At 35.9% G+C, this 25,416-nt stretch overlaps 1 protein-coding gene across 1 annotated transcript in view; it reads left to right on the top strand.

Annotated features, from left to right (window-relative positions):
* Positions 1–25,416, top strand: part of LOC142338605 (uncharacterized) — a 38,756-nt gene that overhangs the window by 2,002 nt on the left and 11,338 nt on the right. Inside the window, exons 2-4 of the mRNA XM_075388428.1 lie at positions 1,405–1,555; positions 4,868–5,019; positions 10,807–10,940. Of these exons, the coding sequence (XP_075244543.1) occupies positions 1,405–1,555; positions 4,868–5,019; positions 10,807–10,940 (437 nt within the window). The remainder of the gene's footprint in view (positions 1–1,404; positions 1,556–4,867; positions 5,020–10,806; positions 10,941–25,416) is intronic.

Here is a 25,416-nt window from a genome sequence, read left to right as displayed (position 1 = left end):
GCTAAAAGCATAAAAAAATGGCATACCCAGTAATTTTTTTGATCATTTTTTTCGATTTACTTTCATTAACAATACTTTCAGGATTGGTTTTTTGTTAGTTGAATATAAGATTGATAAAATGATATATGAAATGAATATATTATAACGATATTGAGAGATTTGTTCATGTTTAAAATCACTCTCTGATCAGACTATTTCGAACGCATTTTAGTCTGGACAATGGTCTGGAACTCGTCTGGACAATGGTCTGGAACTTGTCTGATCAGGGGTCACTTCGGTCTGGAACTCGCCTGATCAGAGGCGGCTTCGAGCGCAATTCGAGCGCACAATGATCTTCGAGCGCATTCTTGTCTGATCAGAGGTCACTTCGGTCTGGGACGGTCTGATCAGAGGTCCCACTTGTCTGGGACGGTCTGATCAGAGGCGATTTTGAGCGCGACCTCAACCTGGGTAAGGGTACAGCGCAATGAACTGTCTTGTATGGAGAGTGGGAAAAAGAAAACAATTTTGGATAGGATTGAAATTGTTTAGGGTGACTTCGCAACACAGCGGCTCAAAAATTTATAAGTAATTGATATTTTAGGTCGAGATTGGTTTGGAATTAACGTACTGTAATCGTGAATCATATGGAAGAGTGGATTTGTGCAACTGAAATATTTTGTACAAAGTGGTAATGATGCATCGAGTCTTGATCTTGATCTTATGAGCACGATGGGATTGGTTTCTTACATCCATCTTAGTTGGATGCAAGACACAAACTAAAGACAAAATGAGTAGTATTTACTGATAGATACGATAGGGAGCTGTATTCCGCGTAAGCATCGTGTTTAGGTAGTCGTTTAGTAGTTCTCTTTTCCAACTGTTCGATTGTACGACTGACGCCGATTGGCGTTAAAGTGTGCTCTGGTGGATTGGCAATATCGTTGATCCTCTCAAGGAGATACATGTTCACTGTTAATCTGGAGACGTTTCTTAAACTGATGGTACATCAAGTTCGGCCCCGCTGCTCAGTGATATGATTGTTGCGTTGGATCCGATGTGAAGAACTCGGTCTTTGATTAAAAAAATGAGGCGTCTTATTTGCTGAAGGGCCTGGTACAAAAAGCCTGGCCTTAGCTGGTACGAGGTTATTTTAATAGATTACAGAATATATTTAAAAGACATTACTTACAAAATCTTTGTAAACATAATAAAGCAGAAGAAAAATTTCCGAGTGTGAATTTTAGAAAAATATAAATTTATGACTAAAAATAATAATATTAATATGAGTTGATATTGATCAATGTTGCACTATATTTATATATACACATATATTTTCGTGGGTTCCCAAGAGTAAGCTAACCCTGGGTGAGGTGGCGATGATATGTTTTGTATAATAAGTTTTTTGCTTTTATTTGGCTTCAGAAGTGAGATTGAGTTGGGGATCCTCCCTTCCCAGTGGCTCCTCTAAGATAACTTCAGTTGGAAAAGGAAGCGCCTTCATCCCAACATACTACTTTGGATTCGTACTGCCTGGACGCTTTGACTATCTGGGCGCGAAGTGCAACATGTTTAGGTACCTTCCAAAATTCAGCCAGTTGTTTTCTTTTCCCTCCAGTTGAAGATGTCAAAATTCACCTCCTGCTGGGCTATGCAATTCTTTTTTATGCAGTGCAAAATCAAACCTTTCACAAATTCATGGAAACAAAATTTTAGTTCATGTCAAAATTCCAGTATTTGTTCCAATTCGTCTTCCAGTATAAGAAGGAAAAAAGTGAGCTGAATGCGAAGAAAATGGGAGGAATAAACGGGAACTGGCGCGTGGAATGTGAGAATTCACAAAAATGAGCCAGATTAATGAAAATTGGAGGCAATGAGTGGAATGAGGGGAAAATTGAAAGCTTTCATTTGTGGGTTTCCAGTAGTAAGCTAGCCCGTTTTCAGTTTTTAACGGTTAATTTTTTCACTGCTCAATGCATTCACCGCTTTTCTTACATCTTTTCCCCCAAAATTTTTGCGGTGAACATATCTGCTAAATTTAGCGGTGAACATATGAAAGAACTGCGATTTTTATTGGTAATTATTATTCAATGCACTTACGGGTTGGAGTATTATGTAAGTTACATGCCGGCTAACTCACTGAGCCACTAAGCTGGGGAAGAGGACTCGCTGCCCTTCCTCAGCATAGTGACCCAATGGGTTTAGCAGGCATGGGTTTCCTTAAGCCTCGATCATTCATGTGAACCTTTGATCTACCAGGTCCTTCCACAGTATGAATCAAATTACGCGGTGATTGTCCGAAAAGGCAAAATTCAATATAAATTCTGCCTTTTTTAGAAACAAAGCCATTTTGAGCATTAAATTAGCCTTAACCTATATTTTTTCATTGTAACCTAAATCGTAAAATCAAAATTTGATAACTATTACAAGTAAGTTGATAACTATTACAATAGGTTGGTCTTTAAACTACAAGTAGAAACTATTTGTCTGTCTGTCGGAACACGTTCAGGTTTTTCATCATTACGCTCTTCAACTTCTCAAATTTATTTTTTCTTTTTTTGTTCCAGTTTTTCATTGGTAGCTTGTTCCAGTTTCTGGAGAAAACTGATATTTGATTGGTCACTAAATTTAGATCGAAAGAAACTCTCCGAAAAAAACTGGACAGCAAAGGAGCTTTCACTCATCTCACATTTCCCAACAACTTTGAGCGATATCGTCTCAAACGATTGACTGCTTTTTTAATAAAGCTTAATTAAATTAAAAAACTTGATAAGAGAAAGCTGATGAAAGAATAGTTCTCCAGGTAAACTTTACTCTCTTCTTAGAAGATCCCTCGCTCTATCGAATTTTGGTTGCATATGGCGAACCTTAATACCCCAACTAATTTCTAATTAAAAGTCCATTTTTGATTTGAAGTAATGAAGCTAGCAAATACTGAAGAACTGTGAGTTAAAGAGCACAACTCTTGCTTTTTTAGCGGAACTAGATGTCTTATTTGCAGTCGAAAAACCAGAATTATTTTATTTAGCGCCACATAATATTTGGATTGATTGCCAATCCACGAGACCGGATTATGAAAACTTATATTTGGCTCAATGAAATTTCGTTTATAATAAAATTTCTCAATGTGCTAATGATCTTTTTGTGAAAAAAGCAAAACGTTCGGTTTTCTTTCAGTTTAATAATGATTTTTTTGTTGTAATAAAATTATCCGTTTTTTCGAAAACATTGTAGACTTAAAAGAGTGTTTTTTCTGTGATTTGAAGTGAGATGTTAAACATATGTCATATGTGAACTGTGAAACTGTTTTGTTTTTCAATTTCCAAGATATCGTTAATGTACAGTTTAAAAATCGGGGGCCTGAGGACCGCCAGTCTTATTTTCCGATTCCTTGCTTAAAACATTGCATTCTATCAGATAGAAATGATTCTAGCATAGGTTACTATAATAAATCCGTATTTTGTAGCAAAATTTTACATGAGATTCAGATAAAAACTTTTCAGATGCAACACTTGCTAGTAACAGTTTCGCTGTGCTTTACAAATTCGTTGATTGATTCCCTTAATGAATTGAAAGTGTCATCCAGTGATTTGTTTTTCAGAAAACTGATTCGATTTTTTTTATTATCCTATGTTTTTTTACATGTTCCAGCAACCTGTTTGACTAAAAACCTGTCAAAAATTTTAGAAATATTTCTAGCTGATGACCTGTTCTAAATTGTACTCACATATGCTTTCTTAGGGACATCTGGAAGAACGCTGTTCATGGTGCAGTCGTTAATTGCATATATATATATATATATATATATATATATATATATATATATATATTACTACAATTGAAACACCATGCGAAAAAAGAATCTAGGACAGGATGCTTTTTTGTGGGAGTTGGTCAATTACATCATATAATTCTTTTCTCGTTATAAATCTGAATGCAAATTTGTTTTGCTATGAACATAAATCGGTAACTATTGGCTGCAAAAAACAGAACTTTAACCTGAGACTAGATTTAAAGATTTAACTGTTCTTGTGAATTGCAAAACCACTAACTGTCTCCTTAATCTACAGTTAGCATCGACAGGGGCATTTTGGAGGTAACTTTGAAGCAAAGTTGACCTACAGTGGCATAATTCCACTATTTTCCATACATGCTTCCAATTCTAATATTAAAACATGGGCCGTGAAGACGCCCGACAAAATCGAGTATGCGTAACCGATTTTTCGGATATTGTCCGCAGAATGCACAAAAACTGCAAGCAAGTTCAGCTTTTAGCTTCAAAAACACACTTGCAAGTTTTAAAATGAAAGATTTTGCTACATAGAGTGTCAGGATTCAAACTTGCAAATTTGTTTTTTCAAGCTAAATTTGGTGACACTGCCACTTCAAAGTTGTGTTGTATATCTTGATTCACAACGCAGTTGTCGATTAAAGCCGTTTTTTCTTCAGTGACTTCATCTGGTAACGTTACCTGTAATTCACCACCGCGGGTTGCGCTCTAGATAACAAACAGCCAACTGTGACAGTAAGAGAAAAGAATGCCGATATACTCTAGCGTCTGTGCACGAAACTTCGAGAAAGATGCGCTGGTCCCTCTCCCCACCCCCCCCCCACTTAAAGTTATCAGTGGGATCATTTTTTGATTTGACCTGAAATGAAACAGGAGGGAGGTTCGCTATGTAAAAAGCTTTTGAGCTTGTCAGCTTTCATCGTTTAAGTAAGGTTGTTACGAAAACAAATCAGCAACCAGAAAAGATTTGATCGAATTTTCAGACCGTCAACTTTTGCCTAATTTAACTTGGAAATAACAAAAAAGAAGGGAGGAATCGGAAGTGTAAATAACACAATTAAAGCTCATTGAACTGCTTGTTCTTTATTTTGTTACTAGCCGGCATTTCTGTTTGCTGGGTTTCTTGTCAGACGAGTTAGGGAGTCGGAAGCCGACGAGAGAAGACGGAGAATTGTTCTACGCACTTATTAGTCAGACCTATATGGAGATGAACTGGTTCTCATTCAAAGCTCAGGATCGGGTCAATCACTGTGAGTAATTCTCACTTCAACAGATCAATCTGAAATATTTCCTTCATTTTCTTGCTATTACTCAATACTAGATAATTTAGGTGTGGCAGTCTTGATCAGACCATTAAAAACCAACGTGGGGGCGGGGGGGGGGGTCGTTCCGTGCGTTCAAAATAGCACAGTCGATGACATGTTCTGACGCTGCCTGAAGTCTGCTCATGGCCAATGTTGAACGAGCCAAAGTCTGATCACGAAACGAGGCCGGGTCTGATCATAGCCCATTTACGCCGAGCACGGCCTTTCCATGGGTCGGCCCAGATAGTCTTTTTATAGCCTGCTAAAGTCGAGCACGATCTTTTTTATGGGTCGAGCAAGAGAACTGACGAAATAGCAAATATAGAGTCGGAAAATTTTCTCCAGTCAAGTTAAAAGACCCGAATTTTGTGATTTTTGCAGTAATTTCTGGTTATGTTCCCCTCCTTTTTTCTCAATCAGGCTAGGGACCGGCTACGGCGGAGTTACAAATGAACAATCATAGGAGAATTAAACAGAGCATTTTGAGCACTTATTATAAGCATTTTCAAGGCATTTCTAGCACAAATTCATCAATTATCTCGCAAAATTTCCTCACTTATCATGAGCATTCACATTTTTTTCGAACACCATTTTAGCTTATATCTTTCATATTTTTTGATATACACTTAATTTGCGCATTTTCAACACTTTCCTTACACATTCATCGCACTGTTCGAAAGTAACTTACTGTGTCGAATTTATGTAAGAAATGTGTTAGAAAAGATGCTGCATTTTTTCTGAGAAAGGTGCTCAAATTATATAAGGAATGTGCTGAAAGCGCTGCATTTGTCTGCTTATATCAATTTCTAGAATTAGGCGTGATTTGTGGTAACACTTTGAATTGTTGAAATTATGTAAGGCATGCGACAGAAAAAAACTTTGCATTGTTGTAAGAAATTTGCCTAACTTATATAGAGAAGGTGCTGAAAGTGCTGAAAATCTCTCTTTAGCTGAAGTGCAGATATTATGTAGGATTTGTGTCGAAAAAGTCATTTGTTGAAGTTTTGTAACAATTTGCTGAACATGTTTAATTCGGGAAATTTGGACGCGCTGATTTTTTGGAGGAACTATGTCGACAAGTGCATATATTATTTTTATCTAGCGCATTGTGGAATTAAAATCAAACTTTCATCAAATTCAGCAGATTCCTCACATAATTTCAGCAAAATCTTACAATACTTTTGACTATTCACGCTCACATCTCAACCCAAGCAAATTATAATGTTATTTCTGGAAAAAAATTGTAAGAAATAAAAAAAAATCACGCAATTATGAACAATCATTACTTTTGTCATGACTGCGTGGGTTAACATATTTTCACCATATAATTTTGGTGAATTTGTAGAGATTGACAACTTTTAATGCGGCTCGAGCCTTCGCTCTTCAATTTGGCGGCCGCAGTTTCTACCACTGAGTGCCAACTGTCCTTGAATTAAGCGATAGCTATAAATCACTCACAAAATAAATAGTTCTATGTAGCTCATTTTTGAGTGGTCACAATTTGATGAAACTTTCAAGGGTTTTCAAGACTTTGACACGACTTGCGTTCATTCAGTGTTTTTTTTTGGAATTGGCTGATTTTTCCTTTTTTCGCTGTATAAGTGTTCTGTCAGTTCGTCGCTTTTTTGATAAGTCTTCAGAAATAAAAAAATCACGCAATTATGATTAATCAATATTTTTGTCTTGACTACAGCGGGCTAACATATTTTCACCACTATAATTTTTGGCGATTTTCTAGAAATTGACAATTTTTATTGCGGCTCGAGCCTTCGTCTTCAACTTGGCAGCCGCAGTTTCTACCACTGAGTGTCAGCTGTCCTTGAAATAACCAACAGTTGAAGAAAACTTATGACACAAAACGAAAAACGAATGTTGACCGTAACTTTGTTGTATATGGCAGTAATTTTACTGTTAATGGCCAGACCTTAACCTATGAAAAGACCATGAAAGACCAAAATTGGATACGATTAGACCATGCTAGACCCAAAATATCTATGAGAAGAGTTTTGCTGGAGTTTATTAACACCTGGACGTTTGATATAGTCAAAAAGTTACTCTGCAGTTTACTCAGCCCAAATTTTTTCACACTGGACTTTTGCTAGACCCAAAAAGTTAAGATAGAGTTTTACTCGACTTGGTTTGTGGAGGTTTTCTTGAGCAAAATTTTAGAGTAGAAGAAAATGCGTTGAGCAAAAATCGAAACTTAAGACCAGAAAAATCGCGTTATTTTTGTCTTATCTTAGGAATTCTAAAATTAGCTTTATCTTAGGAATCAAAAAAAATTTTACACCTTTGCCAGTTTTCCACATAAGTTTTAGGTTGGACTCCAGGTTGGACAACAGTGCAAAGCTGTTTAGCCTCGTTCCATTGCTGCTTCAGTATGGGCATCAGCCAACAAAAATTTTTGCAAGAAAGCACTCTTATGAAGAAAAAAAAATGCTCGATCCATGAAAAGACTTTGGCTGGACCTTAACAAGAAGCACGACTGTGAAAATTTGGATAATATTGAGCCCCCTCCCCCACCCTTCTCACAACATTTGGGTCTTTTCTTAAGTCTATATCCGGATAATGAATTCGTTCTTCAGCAAAAAAACCAAAGTTTGGTTACTCTTTTAACAACTTTTGTGCGACAACAGCTTCTGTGGGGTAACATCTACTGTTGGCTAATGTACACCTACTTAGAGCGAGATCTTTAGCTGCGAAGCCGCCGCTACTCTATCTAATGTCAGCACAGTCACTGTATTCATCGCATCGCTTGACCTCATTCACCGTTAGTGTTTCAAAAGGAGATATCCTTCCAGACCCTAGTTTCAATTTCTGGGCCAATTTTTTTCTTGGGATATGTTGAATACTGAGAACACATAATCGAATCATAGTCCCCAAAGGACTAATTAAATTGGCGCTAGTTCAAATCATGAACCTAGTGTTTCGAACCATAACCCTGCTCGTTTGAAATATAAGCCCTTTCTGATAAATCACAAGTTCCAGCCACATTCAGAAGAATTCTGCCTCTTAGATCCGCTGAATATTCTTATTTAGGCGCTCTCCTTTTCTATTACAATTCAAAGAATTTGAATTGCATTGTTCTTTCTTTCTAAGATCTGTTCACACTTTTTTTGAACTTCTTGTCAATGAGAAGTCAAATTGCAGTAGCAAATCTAATTAAACTGGATAATTAAGAGGAGAAAAAAGTGAAAATTGATAAGGCGTGAAATTGTTTCAAACTGCCCTAAAGTCAATAGAGGAAAAGATTAAGAAATCATAGATTTTGATCTTTTATTGTTCTAGAAATCACCCTCAAGATAGATAGTTTTATGTAGCTCATTTTTGAGTTGTCAAAATTTGATGAAACTAAAGATTTTTTTCGTATCTAAGGGTTTGCAAGACTTTGACACGACTTAGTTTCATAAAATAATTTTTTTCGATTTGGCTGCTTTTTCGGTTTTTCGCTGTATAGTTGTTCTGTCACTTCGTCTCATATTTGATAAATCTCAATTAAAACCTTAATAAGGCATCTTTATGTTATGCTTCCAGAACTGGTGGTTTTAACAGATTTGACACGGTTTGTTTTGAAAATTTACTAATTTCATGTATTTTTTTCGAGAATTTGCAAGTTCTGATAGTTGATTTCATTTTGTGTCACCCGTAATTGTTAATGACATGTCTCTAGGTTAGGTTTCCTTATGAATCAAGTTTGTGTTTATTTAATATTATATTTGATGCGACTTTGAAACGACTATATCAACAAACGTTTCTGATTTCTTCGATTTTGTTCGTTTTTTTTTCTCATTATTGTTTATTCTTGTTCGATCGCATACTCACCAAAAAAAATTCAAAAACGTTCAATTAACTGATAATAGTTTTATTGACTCTGGTAAAATTTGTTTCCAAAAAATTTTTGAGCTTCTGAACTTTTTCTTGATTCGGTGCTACTTTTTTTACCTAATCCTCCAATTTTTGTTTGTTGCTTTATATTAAGTCGATGTTTCTTTCTGTCTATAGAGATCAGGTATAAAGGAAAAATGGAAGAGTGAAGGTATTGTTTGCATTGTCGATTGCTTTGACGCCAATGATTTTGAAATTTGAAATTTTTTTTCGATATTTTTTTAAAAATTGTTGTCATGTTCCTATATTATGCATCTTTGAGGGCCAATGAGGTATTTCAAGTTTTGAGGTTCTGTTACTCGGTAGCTTCTGGCGACAAAAAAAAGTTTCTGAAGATATTATTATCACGATTTTTGTCAACAACTCATTAAAGTTTTCAATTGTATTTAAAAATTTGCAATGTTTTGAGCTCATCGGCCTTTACTGGCCAATAAAACCTTTGCTAGGCCTTGCAGATAAATTACAAGACAGATTACAGAGAAAAAAGTTGTTCGTAATTATATGAAAACAATAAATTTTCTTTAAATTTTGCAATTTTCTAATTTTTTGAATATAGTTTTTCTTAGTTTTTGAGTGTTTCCATTTTTGTGGCCAAAAACCACCAATCAAGGCCCTTGCATAGGTAAGTGGGTATATTTGAATGGATCAAATTTTCCCTTCTTTGCAAAAACTTCGAGAGTTCCAGCAATTATTGTTTTTCATCATTTAATTAACAATTATCACCATTCTGGCCAGATACAGTAGCTCTAAATTTTTCATTCAATTCCTTGGTTGTGTTATAGGACTTTTTATTGGTTGTGTTTTACGGCTATGTTTTTCAAATCGATTTTCTTTCCTTTCACATTTTTCGTTTTACATAAGTCAATAGTTTTACGTTTGATTTCTGATTTACATCACTCACTTTTTTCAACCAAATGGATTTTAGTTTTGTTCACTCGTTGAATTATATAATGAAGTCAATGCAGTCAAGTTCAAAGTGCAAAAATGAAACTGGACAAATCGATAAAACCCGGCCACTAGTTCATAGTGCTTTGGACTCTCAAAGATTATTAGAATGATTTCTAGCTGAAATTAGTACTCAACCTAATAGCCTTCAGTTTAGAAGCTGAAATAAGTAAGTTTAGAGTCTAACCAGATAACCAAAAATAATTTTGGAAGAGGTTTCTCTCAATCTCGAACTCTCATTTTTTCTTTTTTGTTTCAATCACGATGTGCATCAAGGGCAACCAGCGGCGTCTATTTTCCGGGAATTTGCCGGCTATGATCATAATCTAAGTCTGTAAGCTCGCTGAGAAAGATAACTCAGAAAACTTATCAATATAAGATGTAAGGTCCCACAAGTAACACAAAAAAAGTGAAACATGTGACTGAAAGCAAACTCGATTATTGTCAGACAAAACTGTAATACAAGCTGAAACTCTTTTTTCCCTTTAAATTTCTTTTCTTGTTTCATCATCCCCTAGAACTTCTGAACTTATTAACCGAAAAAATTGCAACACAAACATCGAAATATAACTGATTAAACGTCAAACAACGAAAAAAATTCTCTAATCTTTTAGTTATTCTGCAAAGAACTCAGTAAATAACATCAAGAGTCAAAACAGCGTTTTGTCGGATTATTTTGTGGTAGTTGGCGCTAATCCGAGATAATTCGAGGCGTGGCGGTTTTTCGTTTGGGCGTCAAATGATGGAGAATTATGTCTGGATCAATGGGTTCATAATTCTATCACCTCACCCCGGGAACCTGTGCCCGGGTTTGTTACAGTGCTGAACGTATTCGGTTTTACATATAAGACAACAAAACAAACAAAAATTGACGTTCTATCAGTATTTGGTATTTGTGTTCAGATGGGTGCTGCACATTCCAAGTAAACACTTACATGGAGCAAGGACAGTCATTCGGATTCTCACCCGTGGAATACTTTGAGATCGTCTATAATCTGGGAACCACTCTCCCCTCCCGTGACCTAGTTTACATCAAGGTACCCCAATATTATAAATGACATAATAATCGAGCCTTAAGACAAATTGTCGGACCCACTCTGTTTCGGCTCCCCAGTGATATTACGACCCCAATTACAAATGATATGTTGTAATATAGCACGTTACTATGTAAAAAATAGCACGTGCGCCTGGGGGCGTAAAAACATACGCCCACTAAGCTGGGGGGAGCGAGACAGAATAGATCCAATATGTCTATTGGGTCGCTCAACATATTATTTTATGCCGCTCTAGTCACAAGCCGAACGTTAGGCGCCATATTGATGCCCTTAAATTTAGAAATGGAATAGCGTGTTTTTGTTTATCCGAAAAAAACGTACCCGGGTTGGGGAAAAATCGGAAAAATATGTAAGATAAGCAGTGAAAATTTTTTTTCACCGCAAATTTTGTACATAATTTGCGGTGATATGCGGTGAAATTATGAAATTTAACCGCTAGAGTAAGCGGTGAACGTACAAAAAGTCACCACAATTCACCTCTTACTACTATTTTCCTGCCTTGCACGTATTCGAACCTCTCACCACCTGCATGTCAATCACTTTTTCTTCCACTGCGCCACTTCTCACTAACTTCAAGGATTTTTATTTTGAAGTTAAATCAATTTCACTTCACTTTCTTTGAAACATGATTGTGGAATTTTTGTAAAATTTGCGTTTATTAACGGTGAAATTACATATTTTAGCGGTGAAATTTGGCGATTTTTTGTAAATTCACCGCTCACTCTAGTGGTGAATTTACATAAACTTACCGCTTAGAAAAAAGGGTCAAAAAGATGTAAGATGGGGGGGGGTAACTTTAGTGGGTTTAAATCTAACATTTCCTCCCTTATTACCCATTGCCCCCTTATTTTACCTCGTTTTACCCCTTCCCCCCTAAAATGGCCCCAATAATCCTATATTTTTGACACTTTTTCTAAGAGATGAATTTGTGTAATTTCACCGCTAAATTCACTGGTGAGTCTATGTAGTTTCACCGCTACCAGTTGATAACTTTTTTTCAACGCATACCCTGTCTGATTTATGTAATTTCATCGCATTCACCGTTTATCTTACAAAAATTTCCCACATTCACCGCTTATTTTAAAGATATTTGCGTTGAATGAGTTGACACCTCGAACCGGGATCCAAATAAGACAAGTACCATGCCGCTTAGAATCGCATAGCAGTAGTTTGCGTAACTCTTGCTTTGCCTAAAATTTGTCGCCAACAACTGGGGACGCACTACCTTAACAAAAAACATTGACTTGTAGTTTATTATAAAAGTACGTTAACATTCTACATTAAGAGTTGAGATAAATACATAACTAGTTATGTCAGTTTACCTTAGCGGTTAGGATAAAATTACCCCAAATTTAACGAAAAACTACCGTATAATTGCTGTGAATAGTACGTTAAGTTAAAGTAAAGTTAATAGATTTGTACTTTAAAATTTAGGCTTAAAATTTATCTAATTTTAAGGTGCGTTAGTGTCTCGGGTCAACTATTATACAAATTTCTTTGATTTCATACTAGGTCATATATGATTCTTGATAATCTTACAATGTCATAAATGATCATATATGATTTTCGGGAAATCATACATGAATCGTACAAAAATTTCCAAAGCCAAAAACTTCACAACTTATATTTTTGGTAGAAATTAAAGATTTTTCTTTGAAATCATACAAGGTAATATATGGTACATAAAAAAACTGACTTGTCAAAAAGTTCCGTTTAATGTAGTCAGATGGTTCTTAATTCTAAAATATTGTAATATTGTATGTTCAGTCTACGTTCGACTAATTGATTGCAATAAAACAAAAAATCTGGATTTTATACTTAATTAGAAAATGATTTTTAAGATAGATGCATAATTTTATTTTTCATGCTCCTTTTAAATGATCATTTACAGTTATATAATGGCTTCAGATAATATGAAAACTTAGTAATATAAGTGGACCTATTCTTTCACATATGACCCAACTTTTTTTGATTTATTGCATTTCAAGGTCTTTTGGCGGATCACAAATTGATTTCGGGTTTGTCACATAGGTGATGCCGTATCAAAAAAAATGAAAACGCAAAGTGAATCCATAAAAAAGATGTATGATTCTTCGTAATAATACTAGGATCAAATATGATTTCTTGGTAATCATACAGGGATCATATTTGATTTCTGTGGTTTCCTACCAGCATCATACTACGAAATCAAGAATGGACAGTATGAAGTCATAAATGATCCTTTTGTTTTAGTTAATTTATAGGCAATTAATTGATGCTTAATTTATGGATAATTTATTTGTGCAAAAAAGAAGTTAGATTGCTTACAAAGTATATTTCTACGCTGAATTGCCTCAAAATGCTTCAGTTACTTTGAACCATTTCTTTTCTGAGTTATGTTTCTCAATTTATTTTTTGTTTGATCGGAGATTACTCCGGTGAAGGAATGGTCTGCACAGAATAAAACTTCGAGCTCACATTAGTTTGATCAGAGGTCACTTACTTTACGTTTTTGCTGCATGCGGTATAAACCAGATCCCGCGTTACTGAAATGCCAGATTTGCAATTGAAAATAGACAATCCATCTCGTGCCAAGGAATTTGCTTAAATTATGTAAGATCAGCGACAAATAGCGTTGACTAGTCGGGAAACTCACGAAAATTTTCTTACAAAATTTTGTGTTGAATGAGTTTATTTTTTGTCTTCATATTCGACGCATTCAACACAAATTTATGTTGAAATATTGCGGTGAATTTCCAACTTGTTAACGCTAGTTACCGCTGATCTTACATATTTTGAGTTGAATTCAGCGTAGAGCTTACAAATTTAGCGTAGAATTTAGCGTAGATCTTACATAATTAGCGTTGAATTTAGCGTAGATCTTACATATTTTTGCGTTGATTTTAACGTTGATCTTACATAAAATCAAAGCGTTCACTTGAACTATTAACCTCCAATTGCGTATGGGACTCAAACTACTGACCGCCCGCTTGATTGTCGCCTCTTCTACCACTGTGCCACAGTACCTTCGTTTCCTTAAGAGCCGCAATCGTTATAAAGCGTAGATCTTACATATTTTGCGTTGAATTTAGCGTAGATCTTACATATTTTGAGTTGAATTTAGCGTAGATATGCAAGCCCATTTTTTTCATTTGGATATAGTTAGATTCATAGATTTGCAAAGCCATTCAGTTTTTTGACAATGCTTGACATTCTGTTTCTGACATGCTTCAGTCAAAATTGGACGGTTATCTTGCAAGATCTTGCAAGATTCTTGCAACAATCTTGCAAGAATACGTATCAGCTTGCGAGATCTTGCAAGATAGCCGTCGAATTTGCAAGAGTCTTGCAAGATAACCGTCCATCTTGTAAGACTCTAGCAAGATAACCGTCTTGCAATAAGCGCCGGAAACCTGCCTTAGCTTCTGCGTGGGGTTCTTTAGCTTCTTTGATGATTAGAGAATAGGATTATACCTATTCTCTAACCTGCAAAGAAAAAATAGATCTTAAAATTGCTAAAGCTAACACGTATAAATAAGAACATCATCAAAATGCGCTAAAGGGTCAATGAAAGTGTTTGGGGTTATTGCGCTGCAATTAAACGCTATTTTCAAGAATCTTGCAGAATCTTACGAGATAACCGTTGGATTTCGTCTGGGGCTCAAATGAATACCAAAATTATAACAAGTGACTGTCTGAACATACGAATTTTGAAGACGTTGTTAACCTTGTATGTTTACTGAAAATTAATTTAAAAAATGTGTGTTTTACAATGACTACCCTTTGATGTGTGTTTTAAACGTGCACTGTAACCTTTAAGTCTTCTCTTCTTGTTCAAAAATCTTGGTTTGTAAACCTAAGAAAATCGTAGGCATGTCTGGTTTTAGTTAGACAGTAACATCTAAAGTCCGTTTGTTACTCTATTTGGTATATTTGGTAAATTCGGTTTCAAACGAACAAAAATTGGTGGCTTGTTCGGTTTCTTAGATATCTCTTATCATATCAATGCTCATTGAGTGGGAAATAGATCTGGGTTCTCATCAATGTTCTGCAAGTCTAAATTTTTAACTTTGAAAACAGAAAAAATCATATATTTTCTACTAATTTTTTATCACTGACATTCATTGGAGAACCTAAAAAGCCTTGCTTCGGAAGTCAGTGGAAACGTCTGCAGAAGTAACAGTTTTTTTAATTTCTTCCATGCAAATTTAATCTAGCTATCAATTTTCGATATTGAAAACCTGATTTATTTAACTTCCTTAGTCCAAAAATTTTCTTTTCTAGACGCAAGAAAATAGTCAGTTTGTCTGGTTCTTTTGAAACAAAGACGACATAGAGACCCCACTGATTTTTTTCGGTATTGTTGCTTTATTCTGTTTTGAATACAAGGAAGCACTGATGTCTTGCTTTAAATCGCAGAAAATTGTGAGAAAGTGACTTTTGTACTCAATTTTTCATGAGTATATCAAGATTATGCGAGTGTAATTGAATGGACCCAATCCTCAAATAAAAATATCAGCAATAACAAGAGAAGTTAATAATAATAACTGTTTGAATTTTCAAGAAGGCAAAATAGAGATAATTTTTTAATTAAATTTTTATGTTGAACAATCCCTCCTGGGTACTTAGTAGAGAATCACTGCACCCCTTTTTGTGCTATACTGTACTGCAATGTTATTTAGGCTTTTTTATCTACAAATTAGATAGCCGAATATCATTTTCAGCACAGTTGCCCCCACCCTTAGTTTAGTTTATTGGCACCCCCGTATTTTATTTGCTAATACTATTGTCACCCCTTTTTCTATTCAGGGGAATCTGGATATCAGGACATTACAATAGCCAAAAAAAATAGTTCAAGACAACCTCAAAAAAGGAATTTTCTTGCTAAAATAGTAGTTAAACTAGTCTTTAACTGTTTTTATTTAGTTTTAGCTGTTTTTTACTTGTGTTTTTCTGGAAAAACCCTCGATTTAGGAAATTTCCCACTTTTTCAAACCTCATGTTTGTGCATTCGTCAAAAATTAAAAAATTTCTACGGAAATTGTGAAATTTGTGATTTATGTACGAGCAGAAAATGGAATCAGAAACAGACTGTCAAGCTGAATTCAAGAAAAGAAATGTTAACTAAGCTTAATTCGTAAACTCATCGATCGAATGAACCTTAGATTACTATGAAACAGTACTAATATAGCCTAGTTTGCGGTGAATTTCCGACTTGTTAACGGTAGTTACCGCTGATCTTACAATTTTTGAGTTAAATTTAGCGTAGATATGCAAGCCCATTTTTTTCATATGGATATAGTTAGATTCATAGGTTTGCAAAACCATTCAGTTTTTCAAAATTTCTGACATGCCTCAGTCAAAATTGAAAGGTTATCTTGCAAGATCTTGCAAGATTCTCGCAAAAATCTTGCAAGAATACGTATCAACTTGCAAGATCTTGCAAGACAGCCGTCCAATTTGCAAGAGTCTTGCAAGATAACCGTCCATCTTGTAAGACTCTAGCAAGATAACCGTCTTGCAAGAAGCGCCGGAAACCTGCCTTAGCTGCCGCGTGGGCTTCTTTAGCTTCTTTGATGATTAGAGAGTAGGATTATACCTATTCTCTAACCTGCAAAGAAAAAATAGATCTTAAAATTGCTAAAGCTAACACGTATAAATAGGAACATCATCAAAATGCGCTAAAGGTCAATGAAAGTGTTTGGGGTTATTGCGCTGCAATTAAACGCTATTTTCAAGAATCTTGCAGGATCTTACGAGATAACCGTTGGATTTCGTCTGGGGCTCAAATGAATACCAAAGTTATAACAAGTGGCTGTCTGAACATACGAATTTTGAAGACTTTGTTAACCTTGTATGTTTACTGAAAATTAATTTAAAAAATGTGTGTTTTACAATGACTTCCCTTTGATGCGTGTTTTAAACGTGCACTGTAACCTTTAGGTCTTCCTTCTTGTTCAAAAATCGTAGGCATGTCTGGTTTTAGTTAGACAGTAACATCTAACGTCCGTATGTTACTCTATTTGGTATATTTGGTATATTCGGTTTCAAACGAACAAAACTTGGTGGCTTGTTCGGTTTCTTAGATATCTCTTATCATATCAATGCTCATTGAGTGGAAAATAGATCTGGGTTCTCATCAATGTTCTGCAAGTCTAAATTTTTAACTTTGAAAACAGAAAAAATCATATATTTCTACTAATTTTTTATCACTGACCTTCATTGGAGAACCTAAAAAGCCTTGCTTCGGAAGTCAGTGGAAACGTCTGCAGAAGTAACAGTTTTTTAATTTCTTCCATGCATCTTTAATCTAGCTATAAATTTTCGATATTGAAAACCTGATTTACTTAACTTCCTTAGTCCAAAAATTTTCTTTTCTAAACGCAAGAAAAGCGTCAGTTTGTCTGGTTCTATTGAAACAAAGACGACATAGAGACCCCACTGATTTTTATTTGGTATTGTTGCTTTATTCGGTTTTGAATACAAGGAAGCACTGATGTCTGGCCTTAAACCGCAGAAAATTGTGAGAAAGTGACTTTTGTACTCAAATTTTTATGAGTATATCAAGATTTTGCGAGTGTAATTGAATGGACCCAATTCTCAAATAAAAATATCAGCAACAACAAGAGAAGTTATTAATAATAACTGTTTGAATTTTCAAGAAGGCAAAATAGAGATAAATTTTTAATTAAATTTTTATGTTCAACAATCCCTCCTGGGTACTTAGTAGAGAATCGCTGCACCCCTTTTTGTGCTATACTGTACTGCAATGTTATTTAGACTTTTTTGTCTACATTTTAGATAGCCGAATATCATTTTCAGCACAGTTGCCCCCACCCTTAGTTTAGTTTATTGGCACCCCCCGTAGTTTATTTGCTAATACTATTGTCACCCTTTTTCTATTCAGGGGAATCTGGATATCAGGACATTACAATAGCCGAAAAAAATAGTTCAAGACAACCTCAAAAAAGGAATTTTCTTGCTAAAATAGTAGTTAAACTAGTCTTTAACTGTTTTTATTTAGTTTTACCTATTTTTATACTTGTGTTTTTCTGGAAAAACCCTCGAATTAGGAAATTTCCCACTTTTTCAAACCTCATGTTTGTGCATTTGTCAAAATTTAAAAATTTCTACGGAAATTGTGAAATTTATGATTTATGTACGAGCAGAAAAAGGAATCAGAAACAGACTGTCAAGCTGAATTCAAGAAAAGAAATGTTAACTAAGCTTAATTCGTAAACTCATGGAGCAAATGAACCTTAGATTACTTTGAAACAGTACTAATATAGCCTAGTTTGCGGTGAATTTCCGACTTGTTAAAGCTAGCTACCGCTGATGTTACAATTTTTGAGTTGAATTTAGGGTAGATATGCAAGCCCATTTTTTTCATATGGATATAGTTAGATTCATAGATTTGCAATGCCATTCAGTTTTTCAAAATTTCTGACATTTCTCAGTCAAAATTGAAAGGTTATCTAGCAAGATCTTGCAAGATTCTCGCAACAATCTTGCAAGAATACGTATCAACTTGCAAGATCTTGCAAGATAGCCGTCCCATTTGCAAGAGTCTTGCAAGATAACCGTCCATCTTGAAAGACTCTAACAAGATAATCGTCTTGCATGAAGCGCCGGAAACCTGCCTTAGCTGCTGCGTGGGCTTCTTTAGCTTCTTTGATGATTAGAGAATAGGATTATATCTATTTTCGAGCCTGCAAAGAAAAAAAAGAGATCCTAAAATTGCTAAAGTTAACACGTGTAAATAGGAGCATCATTAAAATGCGCTCAAGGTATCAATGAAAGTGTTTGGGGTTATTGCGCAGCAATTAAACGCTATTTGCAAGAATCTTGCAGGATCTTACGAGATAACCGTTGGATTTCGTCTGGGGCTCAAATGAATACCAAAATTATAACAAGTGGCTGTCTGAACATACGAATTTTGAAGACTTTGTTAACCTTGTATGTTTACTGAAAATTATTTTAAAAAATCTGTGTTTTACAATGACTACCCTTTGATGCGTGTTTTAAACGTGCACTGTAACCTTTAAGTCTTCTCTTCTTGTTCAAAAATCTTGGTTTGAAAACCTAAGAAAATCGTAGGCCTGTCTGGTTTTAGTTAGACAATAGCATCTAACGTTCGTATGTTATTTTATTTGGTATATTTGGTAAATTTGGTTTCAAACGAACAAAAATTGGTGGCATGTTTGGTCTCTTAGATATCTCATTAACATATCAATGCTCATTGAGTGGGAAATATATCTGGGTCCTCATCAATGTTATGCAAGTCTAAATTTTTAAATTCGAAAACAGAAAAAAATCATATTTTTTCTACTAATTTTTTAACACTGACATTCATTGGAGAACCTAGAAAGCCGTGCTTCGGAAGTCAGTGGAAACGTCTGCAGAAGTAACAGTTCTTTTAATCACTTCCATGCATTTTTAATCTAGCTATAAATTTTCGATATTGAAAACCTGATTTATTCAACTTCATTAGTCCAAAAATCTGGTTCTATTGAAACAAAGACGACATAGAGACCCCACTGATTTTTATTCGGTATTGTTGCTTTATTCGGTTTTGAATACAAGGAAGCACTGATGTCTGGCCTTAAACCGCAGAAAATTGTGAGAAAGTGACTTTTGTACTCAAATTTTCATGAGTATATCAAGATTATGCGAGTGTAATTGAATGGACCCAATTCTCAAATAAAAATATCAGCGACAACAAGAGAAATTAATAATAATAACTTTGAATTTTAAAATAAAAGCGATAAATTTTTAATTAAATTTTTATGTTCAACAATCCCTCCTGGGTACTTAGTAGAAAATCGCTTCACCCATTTTTGTGCTATACTGTACTGCAATGTTAGTTAGACTTTTTATCTACAATTTAGAAAGCCGAATATTCATTTTCAGCACAGTTGCCCCCACCCTTAGTTTAGTTTCTTGGCACTCCCCCCCCGCAGTTTATTTGCTAATACTATTGTTACCCCTTTTTCTATTCAGGGGAACCTGGACGTCAGGACATTACAATAGCCGAAAAAAATAGTTCAAGACAACCTTAAAAAGCAATTTTTTTGCTAAAATAGTAGTTAAACTAGTCTTTAACTGTTTCTATTTAGTTTTGCCTGTTGTTTACTTGTGTTTTTCTGGAAAAACCCTCGATTTAGGAAATTTCAAACCTTTTCAAACCTCATGTTTGTGCTTTCGTCAAAATTTAGAAATTTTCTACGGAAATTTTGAAATTTATGATTTATGTACGATCAGAAAAAGGAATCAGAAACAGATTGTCAAGCTGAATTCATGAAAATAAATGTTAACTAAGCTTAATTCGCAAATTCATCGAGCAAAAAAACCTTAGATTACAATGAAACAGTACTAATATAGCCTTTCACTTTTGGGATATCATGAATCAGTACTGGTTTACCATTATACGAGGCTCCGGAAGACTTTAAAAATATAGTTCAGAGGTCAAAGTAAAATGCGACATGTATCGATTGGAGAGAGGGTCAGCATCTAATTTCTCGTTTGTCGAGAAGTTTTACAAAGGGTTTTTGAGTTGCTATTTTATTGGACTATGTTGCTGTTGAACCCTGTAGAATTTGGAAAATCCTACTTTTATCACCAAAAGGTCGCAATTGAAAGTGATAGAACTTGAATTTCGAAAATCTGTTCCCCACAAATTGTTAGTAACACTATTGGCTTGCATTTCAACGGCATTTGGCAAACAGGATATTTGTGCAATCAAAAAAGGTGAAATTTGGAGTTGTGAGGATGCAATATTGATTTTCTGATTGGGACCAAGTTTATAAAAGTTAGTTATTATCCGGGATTTAACTGAGTGTGATGAAATTTGGTAAAGAGTATGTACACACTTTGGGCAAGTTCCATCGCTGTCAGTTTTGGTGAAGATGTTTTATAGATACCGTAGGGGTGACTTTAAACTTTCAAATAAGGCTTAAATTCTTGAGTTCATAGTTCGACCGATTGATTAATTGTTAGCGTCGTAAGTCTGATACTGCTTTTGTTTTAGTTTGAATAGCTTGAATGGAAGTCATTATTGTATAAAGAAGGCGTTCTGGTTATTCAGTCGTTCTTTTGAAGTCATAAAATACTTTACGTAAGAAAGGCAAGAACTAATGTGGTCCATAATGCAAAGTTAACAGATTTTTTGTTTTGATTCTTCTTGTACGTTGTTGCTTGATTAGTTACTAAGGAGTAGGAACACCAAAGTACCAGAACAGTGAAATAACAAAGTTGTAGCTTAGAGACCTGAAGAGAAGTTGTGATAACGAAAACCTTGTTGAGAGAGTTAGATTGACTTGATAAGTTCAGAATACTGGTCTGCGCGATTGGAAATCAGACCCCTTGAAAATACCAGAGAACCGCAGCTAGATCAGTCGGATGAATTGAAAGTTTTTAGAATTGAAACAATAGTAGCTCTTTAGTTGTGATTTTGGTTAAAAATGTGAACCATCTTTTATAATTGTTCCAACTAGAGTTTCCAGACGACAAGAGCTGCTTGCCGACAAAATATTCCTGCAATAGAGGTCTGAGAGCCATCAAAACACCCCTTTCAATATGTTTGAGTTTTGGGCGCTAGTCGGTCTCCAGCTAGTCAGCCTAAGCAAAGTACAAAATTTTACAGTGCCGCTCCTGAGTGGGCTTCCGAGACTTCTGAACAGTTGGAGTAGACCGACGGCTGTGATGGTTGTAGTTTGAAGTTGGTCTTTGCAAGTGCTAACAACGAGATAGTGAAGGAGAATCGACTTTTCTTGTGCGATGACGAGTGAAGAAGAAAGAAAAACCCGTGTTGTGTCAAGTTGGAGCTTGACGGAGAAAAAGAGAGAGAGCAAGTTTGCAGAGCGGTTTTCAGTTGGTATCGAGCTTGCCTGTTTGGTATTGTTCTGTTAGTATAAATAGAGATAGTCTGAAGCGAGGGAAAGCTGAGTGAGAATAAGACCTTCATTGTTAATAATTAATTATTCATGAGTGAAAAAAGCCAGTTCTGAGTATCGAGAACTTGAAACAGGAAGTTGGTAAGCTGCTATTTGGCAAATGACTGTTGTGAGTGTAAGGTTTGTGAGAAAAGTAGAGAGAGATAGAGAGAAAGAGAGAGAGAGAAAGAGATTTTCCACAGGTTTAATCTTTCCTCCAAACTGGAGGAGCACGCGTTATAGAGCTTTATTTTGCGGCAGATATCATGGAGAAGTTTGCAAAGTAGGCCAGTGGCGGTTCAACAGCAGCAGGACGCTAGTGAAGAGTGGCAACGCAGAATTAGTCAGGTTAGAGGACCAGTAGTTACTGATAATAGAGGAGGAACTGCGCTTAGTCAAATTAAGAGGCTAAGGGATCTTCTTAGTCAGAGAGGATTGTTAGAAAGAGTAGAGGAACACCACGAATAAAAAGGGAAAACATAAAATACATATTTTTTATAGTAAACATGGATTGGAGTTCGTTCCCCTTTGCAGAGTGTTTTCTGTCGGAAAAGTTACCGAATTGGGACAAGTGGAGGTTGTAGTATCTTGACGTTGTAGACGTGTTACATATGAGTGAGGATCAAGCTATGTCGTTAATGCTTTGTCTACTGAGAAGACGGGCGTCTCAAGCGGTTTCGGATTTGGCTTCCAGATTCTTGTTGTCGGAAACTCTTGAAGTATTAATGTCGTTAGGACACTAAATTGACATCATTGAGGAGGGGCTATCTTTAGGCAGGGAAGACAACTTTGATCGTAAGGACCGCATTAAAGATAAGGGAAGAAGTGTAATTAAAAAGAAAGCGGAAAATGAGTAGAAAGCAGAACAATTAGGTCTGAGTATGTTGGGAGAAGTAAACAGTGAAGAGCAAGTAGTTATTAAGTATCGGTACGACCAAAGAACCAGACAGGAAATAATTGTGAAGACTAGTGGATAGCTCGAGACAAACATTGCCTCTACAGATTTCGAATAGGTGTCTTTTGAAAAATTTGACGAAAAAGCGTGAAGAAAAGGTCGGTAATAGAGTTAAACGATGCAAAATTTTTGATGCACAAAAAAACTTGGGGGAAAGCAAGTTACAGTAACAATTTGAAAAAGAAGAGGAGGAAAGGCAGCGCCGTGATATAAAGAGCAAGGAACAGAGAAGACTACAGGAGGAGAGTATGGAAAAAGTTAGAAAAAGTAGTTACGCCTGAAGGTTTTGTATATTACATTGACAACTCATCCGCGAACGATAAAGGAGATGACAGTCTCTTCATGAGTGATTCTGACTATGAGTGCAGTGAGGATGATGAAACTGAATTTCCTCCTGAGATCTTTGGATGTACTCAAGAGACAAGCCGTAAGGATGTACCTCTCATGGCACCTGAGTTTCTGTCTCCAGTAAGGAGTGAAGTTGGTATGAAAGAGATAGAGTTCAATGAAAGAGTTTTTGCACAAAGTCTAGCTGAGGACAATCTTAGAGCTAATTTGATTGAAAAAATTTGCACCGTAATTGAAGAAGTTCCATGAATAGTGGAGAGAAGGGGTTGTATTTCTAGTAGAGTTGAAGAGGTGTCTTTTCGAAACGTGAATGAAGTCAAAAGGAAAAGTAATGGTTCCGTTTGTCTCGCAAGCGTTATTTCTGGACCCTGGCAATGTGCAGACTCATAAACAAACAGGATTGGAGAAATTTGTTGACAAGTTGAGCAGGGTGGCAACCCGGGTGACTTGAAAAGGAAGCGGCCAAAGCTGTTTGCAGTTTTTAATCCACTGTAGGATCCTAAAATTCAAGAATTTGAGTTGGAGGAGGAAACTAGTACACGGCCAATTGTGGACTTTCAAAATGATAGGAGTGTTGTTCAGAGTCCCAAAAACTTGAATAGACGAGAAAGGATTCAAATTCTGTCGAAGGGTTGTGAAGTAGACTTCTGCTGGGAAACAACAGGGGTTCTCGAAAATAGTGAATTAAGCACGTCTAAAACTGACTGTGTTGAAGTCCCTGATAACTGCTCTTCAGTGATTTCAGTGGTATATCCAGGAAACAGTTCAGGTGAATGCAGATTTCAAGTGATGTCTTTAGCTAGTGTCGCTGAGTTGGAATGGGTCAGATATTTCTATCGAGGTTTTATGTGTAGCGATTTCCACAGGAGAGGGGGTCATGTCTCCAGAAATAACAGAACAACTTTCACTGAATTAACAGAACAATTTCAGGTATGTCCAATTATTGACACGATGAAAACAACTGTTCACAATAAGGGAGTGATAGAAGCCTGCAGGCCTGATTCGGAGGAATGTAAAGAATTACTTAGGAGCTACGATCGTACAATGGATCTTTAAGCAGGGAAGACAACTGTGATCGTACGGACAGTATTAAAAATAGGTGAAGAAGTGTAATTAAAAAGAAAGCGGAAAGTGAGGAGGAAGCAGAACAATTAGGTCTGAGTATGTTGGGAGAAGTAAACAGTGAAGAGCAAGTAGTAATTTAAGTATCGGTACGATCGAAGAACCGGACAGGAAATTTTGTGAAATCTAGTGAATGGCTCAAGATAAACGTTGCCTCTACAGATTTCGAATAGGTGTCTTTTAAAAAATTTGAAGAAAAAGCGTGTCGAGGAAAACAAATGTCGGTAATAGAGTTGAACGATGCAAAATTTTTGATGCACAAAAAGACTTGGCGGATAGCGAGTTACAGTCACAAATTGAAAAGAAGGGGAGGAAAGGCAGCGCTATGATTTTAAGAGCATGGAACAGAGAAGACTAAAAGAGGAGAGTAGGGAAAAGTTTTTGTCAAAGTTAGAGCAAGTAGTTACGCCTGAAGGTTTTGTCTATTACGTTGACAACTCATCAGCAAACGGTGAAGTAGATGACGGTCTCTTCATGAGTGATTTTAACTATGGGTGCAGTGAGGATGAAGAAGCTGAGCTTCCTCCTCAGATCTTTGGATGTACTCAAGAGACAAGCCTTAAGGATGTACCTCACATGGCACCTGAGTTTCTGTCTCCAGTAGGAGGAGTGAAGTTGGTATGAAAGAGATAGAGTTCATTGAAAGAGTTTTTGCACAAAGTCTAGCTGAGGACAATCTTAGAGCTAATTTGATTGAAAAAATTTGCACCGTAATTGAAGAAGTTCCATGTATAGTTGAGAGAAGGGGTTGTATATCTAGTAGAGTGGAAGAGGTGTCTTTTCCAAACGTGAATGAAGTCAAAAGGAAAAGTAATGCTTCCGTTTTTCTCGCAAGCGTTAGTTCTGGGCCCTGGCAATGTGCAGACTCACAAACAAATGGGATTGGAGAAATTTGTTGACAAGTTGAGTAGAGTGGCAACCCGAGTGACTTGAAAGGGAAGCGGCCAAAGCTGTGTGCATTTTTTAATCCACTGGTGGATCCTAAAGTCCAAGAAATTGAGTTGGAGGAGAAAACTAGTACACGGCCAATTGTGGTCTTTCAAAATGATAGGAGTGTTGTTCTGAGTCCCAAAAATTTGAATAGACGAGAAGGAATTCAATTTCTTTTGAAGGGTTGTGAAGT

Source organism: Convolutriloba macropyga, chromosome 4 (assembly GCF_964194025.1).
Source record: "Convolutriloba macropyga chromosome 4, txConMacr16.3, whole genome shotgun sequence".
Lineage (NCBI taxonomy): Eukaryota > Metazoa > Xenacoelomorpha > Acoela > Convolutidae > Convolutriloba > Convolutriloba macropyga.
The sequence above is the reverse complement of the archived record's forward strand: the minus strand, read 5'-3'. Positions and strand labels throughout refer to the sequence as shown.